General features: G+C 33.9%; 1 protein-coding gene across 5 annotated transcripts in view; it reads right to left on the bottom strand.

Annotated features, from left to right (window-relative positions):
* Positions 1–14,765, bottom strand: part of MPDZ (multiple PDZ domain crumbs cell polarity complex component) — a 162,494-nt gene that overhangs the window by 94,794 nt on the left and 52,935 nt on the right. For all 5 annotated transcript variants that reach the window (XM_036021592.1, XM_036021593.1, XM_036021594.1 and 2 more), the window contains exons 4-10: positions 9,297–9,503; positions 8,485–8,624; positions 6,865–7,078; positions 5,901–6,029; positions 4,260–4,454; positions 1,527–1,641; positions 1,089–1,177 (exon numbers count right to left, since the gene is read on the bottom strand). In XM_036021592.1, the coding sequence (XP_035877485.1) occupies positions 1,089–1,177; positions 1,527–1,641; positions 4,260–4,454; positions 5,901–6,029; positions 6,865–7,078; positions 8,485–8,624; positions 9,297–9,503 (1,089 nt within the window). The remainder of the gene's footprint in view (positions 1–1,088; positions 1,178–1,526; positions 1,642–4,259; positions 4,455–5,900; positions 6,030–6,864; positions 7,079–8,484; positions 8,625–9,296; positions 9,504–14,765) is intronic.

Raw genomic sequence — 14,765 nt, 5'->3', positions numbered from 1 at the left:
GTCCTCAAGGTTTATCCATGTTATAGGATGAGACAGAACCTCCTTCTTTATATCACTAAATAATTTTCCATTGTATAATATCACATTTTGTTAATCCATTCATCCACTGGTGGACATGTGAGTCACAATGTTGCCTTAGCAATTGGGAGTAATGCTGCTATGAACAAGGACTCCTCTATCTTTTCTACTTTCTCTCTGTTATTAGTATCCTGAGGAAATAAAAGAAACTTAAGTATAAGCAAACACATATTAAGATAAATTGGCATTCCCCAATATGTCTGCTAAAGAATATTAACATATGTTTGAGGATAGAAAGAACTCATGATTACAAAGGTTTAGGAAACACTAAATTAAAAGAGTTAAACAAGTTTCTCTGCTACAGAACTTCTCAGTCTTTGATTTTTCAATGTGCTCTGTGAATCCCTAAGATCGCCGGCAGTTTTCCTCAAGTTGTTAACCAGGAGGCCCCTGGTGCAGCACCTTTTGCATTTGTGTTCTAAGGAGAAGTTACGTAGTCCCATTTCCACTGAACACTGGACTGAAGTCAGACTGTCTTGAACACTGCCTTGAATAGCCCATACACTCAAAACATACTGATGTTACTACAGTAACAATCATCTAAGTAAGAGAGGCTGGATCTTTTCTATATTCTTGTATATTCTTAGAGCTAAACATAACCCTGGTCATGGAGTCAACAACAGCAGTGTCATTCTGCTAACAAAAAAATGAAAATGCATCCCAAATTCATATTCAAATAAACTAAAGATTATAAAAACATGTGGTCTTTGAAGTGTCTACAACTAAAGTGTAATTATGATATTAACGTAAGTGTAACTATAATATTAATGTTACAACCCAAAATCAGATGTACCAGAAATTATTCAATAATGAAGTCCCACCTTTTGAGCTGAAATCAGTACGCAATGCTCTACCTCCACAAAATAAAACTGGTCATTGTAATGAGAGCTTTAAATCATCAAAGCCAGCTAATGTACTGAGCTAAATGTAGTTCTCAAAACTGAGTAAATTAGGAGAATGCATTTTTTAACCATGAGAATTAACAAAGTAAAATTAAATGTGTTACTTACTGCTATGATTTGGTCTCCAATTTGGATTCTTCCATCATGTTCAACAGCACTGCTCTTTGTAATGCTCTTTACAAAGATTCCTGAAGGTTCTAAAATTGAAAATAGTTTTATTTTTACTATTTATAAAGATCACTCAAATAATAAATAACATCCATCATCCATTATCTAAATATAAAGTCCTAATTTTGAACAAATATAAATTAATAAGCCGCACAACTAAAACCAGTAGTAGAAACTTAGGCTAGAGAATAAGACAATAATTTTGTTTATCTTAAATACAAAATCAGAATCATATACATTCAATTATTCCTAGAAATGTTTCAATCTGTTTATCCATCAATATAAAAATACATGATGTTGAGAAAATATTTCATAAGATAATTATATTAGAGACAATTGTTAAATTAAAAAAAATAAAATATTAATGTTTAAAACTACCTAATTTTTTATCTCCAATGTAACCAGCAATGGTAATTCCTAATCCTTGGACATTTTTAGTGAGTTCTACATCAAATGTCTCACTTTCTTCACTTTTCTGAGTGGAAGCATCAACCTAAAATAAAATTGATAAATAAATATACAGAAAAATAAATGTAAACAAACAAGATAAGCTCAAAAGACTACAACCTTTATTTAGAAATAATAAACTGTAATTAGTTGTCAGAGAAGTCTGCTGGAGGATAATAACATAGATTACTCCTTCAATCTTGATGACATGGACTAACATCAAATTTGTACTAAAAAGGTATGTCAGCAGTAAAGCGGAACACACACCCTTACCAGAGAAATACATTATTGTTTGCGTGTACAAAACTTTAAAATTCAAACAGTTTCTTATTAACAAACTCCACTGTTAGAGAAGGCTCATCTTCATTTTTAAAAGAGGTAGGAGTCTAAAAGAACTCATGCTTTGAATTCAGAACAAGTTCAAATCTAGCTTTGCCACTGAATTTTTCTAAGCAACACTTTGTTCAACTGCCTACCAAAAATAAAACAGTATGTCCAGCTAACATTTACTGAGAAGTTTCTTTTTAACAAGCAGCTGACATATCTTAATTTATTTACTCCTTAGAACAAGCCAATGAGGTAGGCACAATTACTGTCAATTTTTCTCTGGGGAAATTGAAGAACATAAATTTTTTCAATGACAAGCAGTAAACGTTCTAGCAGAGGCAGAACTGAAATGCAGATGGGCCGGTTGCCGAAACCCAGTTCTTAATTGCTATGCCATACGTGAAACCCCTAGAGGACTGCAGAGGCCATCCTGTCTACTCAGGACATGTTGCTGCTATTACTATAGTAATAGTTGATTCTCACACCACGAATATGACAATCACTCCTTCAGACACATTTTTAACAGACTGATGATTTAAGAAATCAGCAAGATTCACCAGTGACCTATTTAAAATGGTCCCTGTATTCGTTTTGTAAATTCATACTTTAATATAAAAGCTATCTATAAGGAAAGTATGCCTTTCTGCTGAGTTCCTTCCATCCTTCAATGAAAACCAAAGGCAGTGTTCTCTAACATGTATCACTGGTGTTAATTATGCATTGGCCTGAAGGGTAAGGGCCCCTGAACTAAGCACTAGTGGACTAGTGCAGTAAGGTATCAGTGAGCTACGGTATTATATACTAGTGTAGTGTCAGCAGATTGCAGAGAACCTAAGACTGTCACAACTGAATGAAGGCTAAGGGTTCGAGTGGACATGCTGGTAGGGGCTAGCTGGTAATGTTCTCTGATTTTCTTTAAGAAAATATACTCTCTGAGTATATCTCACTGATAGCCCACCTAAATGAGATATAACTTTATGGTAAAGTTTCATTTAGTTTTTCTCACTGCACATAATTATCTGTGCAAACTTAGCAAAAAGTTTAAAGTTTAGATAATTACAAGAAAATGACAGGATGAAATCTGCTTCAATTGAAACAAATGTGTTTTCTATTTTTAATAAGACTTATGCGAGCGCTATTTTAGAGGGTGGCAATTTGACTATCGAATGGTTTTAAAAGGGGCACAAGCTTCAGAAATGATGATATGCACAGAATAGATATTTTTCTAAGCTTTCAATTACATCAAATGGTTTTCGGTATTGCATTCATTTATATGTTGCTGAATAAATGTTTTTGTTTACCACAAAGAATGCCACTTAAATACTTTCATAAACAAGCTTTCTTTCTTTACTTCTTTCTCTCTGCAAAAAATAGCAACCAAACTCAATCCTAAAAACAACAGAATCATGGAAATTTCAAGTGTTCTAATAAAGTTTCAAAAAGGGCTTGTGGAGGAGGCGAGGATACTAAAAAAAGAACTTGAAGCAACTGGTTAGAAAACACATTAATAGAATAAATCACATAGATGCATTTAGCTCTGTGACAAAGGAATGTAGGACTTAACATTTGCTATAAAGCTTATCTAAAAATTGAGTGTGATTCTCTTCAATATTTAAGATTTTCTGGAAAAAAATTGTTTTGTAGATATTTTATCTACTACAATCATATTGTGACCTGAACTATTTGTGGTAACCACATTCTAAAATTCTGAAATTGTTTAGCTTTTTTCATATCAAGTTAAAAATAGAGATGGAATGCTATACATATGAATCAAGTTTTCGTGATAACCTCAAAAGCATAACTTTTATTTAAAAATTTGTAAAAACTGGATCAAGAATAGTGCCTTCTCATTACAAATCTGATAACAGTTGCTTGACATTCCTTAAAACAATGATATTAAAAGATTTTAGTGAGTGTTATTCATCAGCACTGCCCCCAAAATAAAAACACTATAAAGAAAGTTGTTGTAAGGACATGATTAAAACTTACAGCCCACCTCACAGAGAGCCTTTTAAGAGAAAGAACTAAACGTTTTAGGTATTAGTTACAAGTAATTTTTAAAAACTTTTCCATAGTGCAAAATATTATCCTCATAAATGTGCTACTTAGGAAAAAAACATAAAATAGTGATCTAGAATTTTTTACACAATCTATTTTTCATCTCTTACATGTTATTCCCCAAAACATGACTTGTGCCAAAATACCTCTACATTTGAATTTTGTTTCATTGTTATCACTAATACATAAACATTATTAAATCTAGTTTCAAAATAAACATCCTGTCATGTCAGTGCTATTGACTATAACCTCCCCCATTTGCTGTTCTCACGGCCTTACCCGCATCTCGGGTGTAGAGCATGGGGATGAGCACACAGTGGGCGCAGCCGGTTCCTCCATGGCGCCTCTGGCAATCACCAGTTTCACTCTGTTCCCACACTGCCGGAGGACTTGTGCCACCTGCTCACTGCTCATTCCTGCTAGGTCAGTGTCACCAATCTTTAGAATGTGGTCTCCACTGCACAATCGCCCATGCTGAATAAGAAGAGAGGGATTTATCAGGCTTTATTATTATTACCTTCATCAGAGAAATCCTAAGTGAGGGAAAGGGAATAATTTAAAAAAATGATGACATGAAGTATCAATCATGGGACACTAAACATGTGGTTGTGGTTTCTACTGTTTTTAAGTAACTAAAATTTGCAAGTATTCCTTAAATTGATAGTCAATATGAGCTTTTCAATTTGATTTCCACCCACTAGATACAAGAAAATATTCTTTTTGTGAATTTTTTTAAAGTATAGAAGGAGAAAATGCCATTAAACAAAGATGAAGTATAAGTAATTATACAAATACATATTGCTCAAAATATGGTACAAAACACAAGAAAGCACAGAATTAATACAATTTTCTGCCTTGCTATTTAACTTATAAATATTTCTAAAGATTTCATTTGCAGAAGAAATCATGGTGAGATAAACGCAGTCTCACAAGCCTCCATAAAAATGGTGGCCACTAGAAATTTGTGCAGTGATGAAAATGTTCTGCATTGTCCAATATGGCAGCTACAAGCAGCATGTCGCCAGTCCAACTGTAATTTTATTTAATTTTAATTCATTTAAATTTGAATTTAAAAGTGACATGTGGCAATTACCCTCAGTACTGAATTCTACAGCTACACACTGAAGGTAAAACTCATTTATCACAAGCCTGTTAACTACGGGAATCTCACTGATGCCACTACAGACTGGCTAATATTAGAAGAAATAACGTTTATAAACTATTGTGTTACTGTCAATACCTCTATTGATAAGACTGAAAATATATCTGATTTTCATTTATGAATATGACAAATATTTGATAAATCTGACTCCTAAAATCAAATATACATGCAACAGCAAGTATCTTTGTAAACAAATTGTTATAATCAAGGCAAAAGACACATTAGCAATACTTGTCTAATTAAAATATAAATCATAATAAGTAACTACCAATTTCTTTTATATATATTCCAACATCACAGCATAAATAGCAATTCTGTGATGAGCAACTCTAAGTGACAAAAGCAGACTGTGCTTCATATACAAAGATGACACCTGTGACCCACCACTAAAAGGGCAAGATGAACCTTATTTTTTTTCCTACTATAATAAAGTATTCTTTCTGTAACATGTAGGGACCATGAAACAGTTGACTGGGTTTTTAGATATGATTTGTGATCATAAAATAAAGGACTGCTACCTCCACAATGATCAAAAACCATAAGCTTTCGTCTGGGTCTATTACTTTAAATTAGTAACATCCCCATTTGAAAGATATTTCTCCCCAGGTCTAAGAAAACAGTTTCAGGACAGCCCAGCAAACAGAAGATTATAACTCAGCTTCTTTGGTATTACTAAGGCCAAAGTTTCTCTTTCCTGACAGAGAACATAAAAGACGAAGCCATGCTATTTGACAGAAGACCCGTTGGAAGTGGCTTACCTGATCAGCCACCCCTCCGGGCAGAATGGTCTTCACTATCACGCCAGTTGCTTTGCCTCCTACAATGCCAAACCCCAGGCCAGATCCATCATTCACCAATTCAATGGTTTCCACATGCTGCCAGTGAACCTGAAAACAAAGCTCCTATAAGCATCTGAAAAAACTTAAGGAAAACTAAAGTTTTCATTGTAGCTGATATTTTTGTGAATATTATTTTGTGAGTAATATTAAGGAACTGAGTTCAAACATAATGAGTCTTAATAAATGTACCTTTTGTTTAGTACATTTCCCTTTCAACAGACTGTTACTGCACAATCATTCTCAAATTATCAATACATCATTATAGTGATCACACTTAACTAGGTAAAGACGGTGATGATTTGTGAGATCCTTTGTAAAGTATTTTTTAAAAAGAAAAAGATTAAGGAAAAACTTTTACCTATTAAAAATATTTTCTGCATAATCCTGCCTTGCAGGATTCCAAATTAGATGACTTCTTCAAGTCACTGAGAGCCTGCCTAACAATAATACATGATGGGGCACAAGTAAGTTTATAGTTGTTCCCCTGGAAAATAACACAGTCATTAATAATAATAACACAAGAATGAACTCTGTTTCATGCACTCACAACTGTAAACTACTTTTGCCCTACCCTGTACAAGCTACAATTTACAAAGCAAAATCAAGATGTTATCTGTCTACAGTCAATTTGGTTAAAGGATTAAATTTTTTTCATTTGAGGCATGCTGTCAAAAAATCAACTTCATAAAAGTAGTAAAAACTGTTTTAGAAGCTAGAAACTTAATCACAATTAAATAAAAAATATTCCAGGCTACAGGGGGATAAAAGAATAAAAATGCAAAACCTCAACACAGACAAAGAACCTAAGGAATTGCAAACCTGGGAAAATCAAAAAGATCTGGAAAAATATGTTCTGTTCTTTGTGAACACCTTACACACTCACCGGATTAGAGTGAGCTGAAATTGTGCTAGCCGCAGACGGGGACCGGGAGATGATGGGGCTGATGAGCTGAGGCAGCGAGCCTCTGGCAATAACCAGCTGGACATTTTCTTTGGCTTTCTGAAGGATGCTGATAGCCTGCTGATGTGTGATTGTCTGGTCAAGTGCCTGTCCATTGATAGCAAGGATTTGATCAGTTTCCTTCAGTCTTCCATCTCTATCAAGAATGAAAAGTGGAGTAAAAGATATCTGACAGTTCCCAAGACAACGACAGCTTTTCTGGCATATATTTTCAGGTTATTTTAATTCTATTTTCTAATGTGCACACATTTAAAGCTTTTTCTGGTACTTCTATATTTAAAAACCTATACTTTGCTTAATATCACTAATCATTAGAGAAATGAAAATAAAAACCACAATGAGATATCACCTCATACTTGTCAGAATGGCTACCATCAATAAACCAACAAACAGCAAGTGCTGGAAAGGGTGTGGAGAAAAGGGATCCTTTTGCACTGTTGGTGGGAATGCAGACTGATGTATCCACTGTGGAAAGCAGTATGTGGGTACCTCAAAAAATTAAAAATGGATCTGCATTTTGACCTAGTGATCCCACTTCTGGGAATATATCTGAAGAAACCCAAAACACTAATTAGAAAGAACATAAGCACCACTATGTTCACTGCAGCATTATTTACAACCACCAAGATATGGAGGCAACCCAAGTGTCCATCAATAGATGAATGGATAAAACAACTATGGGATATTTACACAATGGAATACTATTTGGCTATAAAAAAAAATTTTATCCTTTGTGACAGTATGAACAGACCTGGAGAATATTATACTAAGTGAAATAAGCTTGTCAGAGAAAGACAAACACCATATGATTTCACTCATATGTGGAAACTAATGAACAAACTGAACTAACAAGCAAAATAGAGACAGACTCATAGATGGAAAGCAGGATGACACAGAGATGGAAAGCTATGGGAGGAAGTTAGAGGGTGGAGGGATCAAGCATAAGGGAAAAAGGACTCACGTACATGGACAAGAGTGTGGTGACTGCAGGGAGCGGTATAAGGGGACTGAATGGTAATAGAAAAAGTACGATAAATACAATTTGACTTCAGTTGATCTACCCCAATCAATTCCTCCCATTTAAACATCCTCTTCTTTCAGATACCCACTCAACCTACATCTTGGATGTTCCTACCTTCCACAAATGAAAGCAAAGATGTATATATTTACTTGTTGTTTTGAGTATATTAATAAAATATAGTTCAAATTATCATGGGATATATATATTTTTTCTAAATAGTCACTTTTAAATCTAATCAAAAGAGCCCATTTACTAACATTGAGAATACTACCCTAATCAAATTTCTCTTTCCTTACTAAAAAGGGATTAAGTTATGTTTATATTTAAAAGCTACTCTCTTTTCAGCAGGACTTACTTTCCATCATAGAAATGTTAGTGATAATATATTTTTAAACTGGTAATATCATTACATTTGAATTTTTGTTTGTTTTTATTTATTTTTGCTTCTCTGAATTCTCCCAAGGTGATCAGCACCTCCTGAATGTGGTATCAAACCAAGAGAAGTAGCCCATCAGTCTCACCTGTGAGCCACACTGCCCTCTTGGATCTCCTGCACAAATATCCCCAGTTCCCCCCGGTTTTCACTCCTCAGTCCCACAACACTGAAGCCGAGGCCTCCGCAGGGAGGTTTGAGGAGCTCAAACACTTCTACATGGCGACCCTGTCCAGGATACAAAGCAAGAAATAAAACCAAACGCCAATTGCTATACTAACAGTCATCTTATTAGTGACACCATTTTATTAAAAAATAAATTTAAAACATCTTTTCTAAGATAACATTTATCCTTCATCACCTAGAATATGGGTGTCAAACTCATTTTCACCAGAGGCCATATCAGCCTTGTGGTTGCCTTCAAAGGGCTGAATGTAATTTTAAGACTGTATAAATGTAACTACCCCTGAACAGTTAAGCAAGAGCTCAGTGTTGGCATTGGGTAGAAACAAGGTGCCAGCCGGATAAAAAGAGGTGGAAGGCTGGATTCGGCCCATGGGCCTTGTGTTTGCCACCTGTGACCTAGAATGAGACATTCTATTTATCCTGAAGAATATTTCTGGAACATAAAATATAATATTCAGTTTAAATTTGTTAATTTAAAAAAAGTAATAGAAAAATTTCTGAACTACCCAAACTCACACAAAACCATTTTCATTCCAATTTGTTTCACATGTTATAAATGTCTTCATTAATAATATATTTAATACTACATTTAATAAAATATATATTTAACATGTTACATAATATAAATTTATTAATATTCTTCAATTTATCCAGGACTCCATTACAGTCTTAAGATACCGTACATTGTATAGTAACAGGAAAAAATGTCCGTACCTGGGCCATATTTTTAATCAGTTGATCAAATTCATCACAAGCATGTTTCCCATTGATGTGTGGAGTACCTGATGCTGTTGTAAGGGCTTCCAGATTGCCATTGTTTTGGGATGATAAAAACGATTCATGCTGCACAGCTGTAGCTGGGCTGAGATGCGGAATATGGGCACAATCTACATTTGAAATGGCCGACGCTGCAATGTTTACCTAAGAGTAATATAGACATTAACAATTTTGACATTCCACAAGCTATTTCATAAAAACATCCCAACGGGAGTAATAATGAAGTATATGCCAAATTTCAAATTGTCCATACACTTTAATTCGGTAACTCTATTTCAAGAAATTTATTTTAAGGAGAAAAATAGAATAACACAGAAAGTCATATGTATAAGGATGTGTGATGCAGCACTATTTATGAGACAAAAAATATTTTAAACTAATTACTTCCAGTGTTCAACTCCAGGGTACTCATTAAAACACAGCAAAAACATACTCATCGATACACAAACTATTAAGTGAAAATGACTACTTATAGAATATGTATAATATAATTCAATGTACTTTAAAATATGTTTATATTTTATATGTTTATATATGTATTAAACATCTGAAACAATATACACCAAGCAACCAATATAACACTAGTTGTTCCTGAGAAATTGGATTCTGGGGATTTCCATATTACTTGAATTTTTAAAATAGTGTATATAGTAAAGAACTTGATTTTCCCCAAAGAGAGGTCTGGCCTTTGTCCCACCTCCTAGGAAGTAACTTTTAGAGCCTTGAAATTTCCTAGGTGATAGGAGTAGCTTTGTTATTCTTGGTGGGCTCCAAGGTCACATGATATCAACTCAAATTCCGAGATTGTGTTAAACTATGTGGGCAATCAATCCAACCTGGGAAATGACGTCCAAATAAAAACTCTGAACAGACAGCTCAGGTGAGCTTGCTAGGTTGGCAATACTACATGCACACTGTCATGCATAGAATTGGGGGAAGAGGACACTTCCAAAGGAAAATAAAAGCTTTGATTTGAAATCTTACCAGGCTCTACATTGTGTGTCTTTTCATTGAGCCAATTTTTGACCTGTATCCCTTCCATAAAATAGACCAAAACTATGAATTTAATAGCTTTCCCTAAGTTCTGTAGGTCCTTCTACTGAACCTGAGGGTAGTTTTGGGAATCCCCTGCACTTGCAGTTGGTTCAGTCACTAGTCTGCTCTTGTGTATATTCTTCCCTCTGACTTTGTATTTGGAACTTAACTCCTTTGCTGTTGGTCTCAAAGGTCTTGTGCAGAGTTGCCAGTCTGGAGGACTGTGCCTCCAACCTCACAGTTTGGCAATTCCAGGTACAATGATAAAAATAAACAATGACAAAAAATAATTCCATTTGGGAAAAATATTCTATAATTACTTTTGTGTGCCTGCTATAAAGAGCTCAAGTTAAAGCAAAGCAATTCACAAAACAGTGCAAACAGTCAATCCTGACTTCACATTTCTGTAGAGTGTCTGGAATCTAACTTTTTATCTATAACTACTTATTAGAAAGGTTACACCAATGCTGTTTTTGGATCGCTCTCTGAACTCATCCTCTAGCACTCCGTCCTTCACCCACACAGCTCCAGCGATACTGACCACTTCATCTTTCCTCCAACTGCCAAGCTACTCCCCTCTGCCAGTCAGGTACATCCTTCCCCCAGGTAGCTACACACTTACTTCTTTCATTCAAGTGTGCTCAATGTCACCGCAGAGAAGCACTCCCTGACAACCATATCTAAAGAGTCATTCCACCACTATACTTCATACACTCACCCTGCCCTATTTTTCTTCATGGTGCTTATTACCACCTGGTATGCACCCAATTGTCATGGAGCTCTGATACCAATCTGCCAAGACAGACTATAATGGAGAATTTTTCCAGGGGAGGAATTTGACAGTTTTATTCTCTATTACATACTCATTCTCTAGAAGAGTGCCTAGCTAGCACAGAGTTGGCATTTAACACATATTTGCAGAATATGTGTTTATTCATTTTATAAAGATCTACTCTGATAAAATCTCCCCAATGACCTTCCAAATATCTTTATTTTCAGTTTACAAATGACAAAATTAACAAAGTGACACAGTGTAGAGCAGACACAGTATAAATGAGCTATATTTTCATCATTGTGTTCTTATCATCTTTGTTTTATACACAGTCATTTGAAATATCATTTCTGCAAATAAGATATTAGGTAAAGAGCTTCTAGCACAGAAATCATCAAAGTATTTCACAATACATCACCTATCTGGCCTAAGAGTATGTGACTTATCCTTAAAAAATAAAACAGAAAAATAAGTAAGTTACCAAAGTTACCAATAATTCAACCACTATAATGGTTTCTACAACCACAAATGAAAAAGAGATCAATGTGCTTAAGAGAGGCTTTTGGGAATCCTTTCAGATCCTTATTTTTAAATCTACAGCAGGTATGATCAATTATTTTTTCTAAAGCAAGCTTCTTATGCCAAACCTGATTTTTTTTTATCCTGAGCCATGGCAACTTCAATACAGTCTGCCAGCAGAAGCTGCAGTGCTCAGGTTGAAGCAGATGGCATAATGAAATTTGTCACAGGCTGAGGATCCCACACATGAAGACCTATGGTATATTTCATAGGAAAAAATGTTTGGATTTCTTCTATGGTAAGCCAGAATGAACAAATCACATTCTAAGGACTGAGAAATCTCTCCATATGAAGTTAACTGATGAAGTATAAGCTCTGATAATATGTAAAGCAAGGAGCTGAGGGTATTCCAAGAGTAAAGTTATAGGACCAGAGCAAGTACAGTATTACGATATGAGAATGTATAGAAGTGCTAATTATCTGTATTTTCTCCAAATTATGTTAAAGGTTTAACCCATGTCAATGACTCTTCCTGGCTCCTCTGAGCCCTTGAGCTCCACATAAATGTAAAAGCAAGAATAAAGAGATCACACACTTAAAAATTACAGTTTAATTATATTATTATACAAAAGGCTTATTTCAATAATTTCTAATTCATATACATAAAAACCCACAAACTCCCCTTTTGATTCTGCTATCACTTTATTGAAATGATTTCTGAACTAATTTGCCTGAAAAATCAGAATGAATCTTATTTTTCCTTGATAGGCTTGTTCATAGCAGACACAGTATAAATGTTTAACGAAAAGAAGCTGACTCCCATCTTGGTTTATAGAATATTAAATAAACACAAGAAAACACAACTATCTGGTGGTTTTTACATACAGATAAACAATCTGTATAATTTATGGAAGTTGCTAGCAAGAGTCACCAAATAATTATGTGTTCTCTATTTAACTTCTGGCTGAGTATTTCAGTCTAAAAAGGGCTTTTTTGTTCTTAGTAAATAAACATATAACTTAACTAATAGGTTTTAATTCATTCTAATACCTAAAACATAAGTAAAGATTTTATAAAGTATTCTATTAAAAATTTGTCAAATGCTTTGTGAAAGGACAAAACAAAACACCATTTCAACATTTAGAAGTAGAGGTGAAGCCCTTACAAGATGCCATCAAAACCAGTAATTGGTTCATTATTCTAAAAGGTCAGATAAAGCAGAAATAATAGCAAAGGACAGATATATAAGTTAAGAACATTATTTTAATTTAGAAAATATATATTCATTCACAAATATCTTAATTATGGAAGGACTCTACCTTCTCTCTTACATAAACCAAATTCATATAATATGACATTATTTTCAAATCCAGCCTCAACATGGAACAAGAATTTGGACACCTAAGAAACAATTTCATTAAAAAAACCTAGATTTTTATGTGATCTTTCTTCAATGTTTTACAGTTTGATAAAACATAACCAATTCATCAAGAATAGTTTCATCAATTCACATATGTGGTCTTTGAAAATATTTTGAGTTTTCATAATTTTTGGCATAAATTTTATGTAATAAAGTCATGCAATTATAAAAATAATTATAACTGGAATTAATAGCTATAAAGTGACTTTTTGATAAACGTATACTCACTTGGTAAGTGCTTCAGAAGCACAAACAAGGAAATATCTGAATAAACAAGTATTTAGTGCTCTGGGCGAAAGCCTACATACAATGTAGAAGAAATGGACAGTCTCCTTTCACATAGAAAGTTACTTATTTACAGGTATGCTGAAAGCATTCCTTCTTCCATAGTAGCATCCCAACAAAATAAAATAATCTTTAGCTCTATATACAATTAAGCTCACCTTGTGGGAACAGCAGTATCAGAGAAATCCTTCTACTGTGATCAATTAAAACATTTGAATAAAGAACTATTTTTCAAAAATAAGCTAGAAATGTACCAACAAGAATACAACACTTTTGTCATATTCTATGCATTGGAAGCAGATCAATAAGCCTGGACAACACTCAGGGAGAAGAGATCATACAAAAGTATGAACACCAGGAGGTAGGGATTATTAATTAGTGTCCACCTTAGAAGCTAACACAGTGTACCATAGCAAAGCAGCTGAAATCTAAGGCAAAGGAAAGATAGATCTTCAGAGCTGCCAGAGGGGAAAAAAAAACCACTTTACCTTCCAAGAAAAATAAAGCTGACAGCTGATTTAAGTGAGTCAATGAAAAAAGACAATAGAATTTAAAAATTAAAAATAAGAACAAAAAAAATGGACAACCTAGCACTTTCAGAATACCTCCTTTCCTCCCCACACATACTCACACACAAAATATTGTGTTGTCTCAGATTTGTACAAAAATTAGCAAAACGGAATTTTAGGCAGAAAGAAAATGATCTGTGATAAAATTTCCTTAATGCATAAAAGAGTCAAGAGCAGAAAAAAAAATTTAAAATGTGAGTAAATAAATAGAAATTGCTTAAAACAAGGAATAACCTAAAACTTGTAGTTTTAAATATATGTAGACTTGATAATTATACAAAAGAAAGGGGTAAGGTAAATGGGGTTAAACTGCAATGAGTTCTTTGCATTTTTCCAGGAAGCAGTGAGAATACTAATTTAAGTAAAATAAAAAAAATTAAGGATACCTATATCTGACAAAGGACTCATAGCTGGCTTATATAAAGTCAAAACTTAATAGTTAAAAAATATATATCCAACTAGAAAATGAACAGAAACATTTCAGTGAAGAGGATATATGGATAGCAAATAAGAACATAAAAGATGTTCAGCATCATTACCCATTAGAGAAATGCAAATTAAAAGCACAAAGAATATCACTATACACCTATCAAAATAATTAAACAAAAAATAGTGGCAACGCCAAATACCAAAGAAGATGTGGAGTAAATGGACTGCTCATATATTGCTGGTAGCAAGGTAAAATGGTAGAGCCACTTTGAAAAACAGTTTGTCAGTTTCTTAAAAAAATATTAAACATACATTTACATTATGACACAGCAATTATACTCCTGGGCATCTACTATAGAAAGATTAAAAATCTATGT

This window comes from Phyllostomus discolor, chromosome 3, assembly GCF_004126475.2.
Source record: "Phyllostomus discolor isolate MPI-MPIP mPhyDis1 chromosome 3, mPhyDis1.pri.v3, whole genome shotgun sequence".
In the NCBI taxonomy this organism is placed as follows: Eukaryota; Metazoa; Chordata; class Mammalia; order Chiroptera; family Phyllostomidae; genus Phyllostomus; species Phyllostomus discolor.
This window is presented reverse-complemented; position numbering and strand designations above follow the sequence as displayed.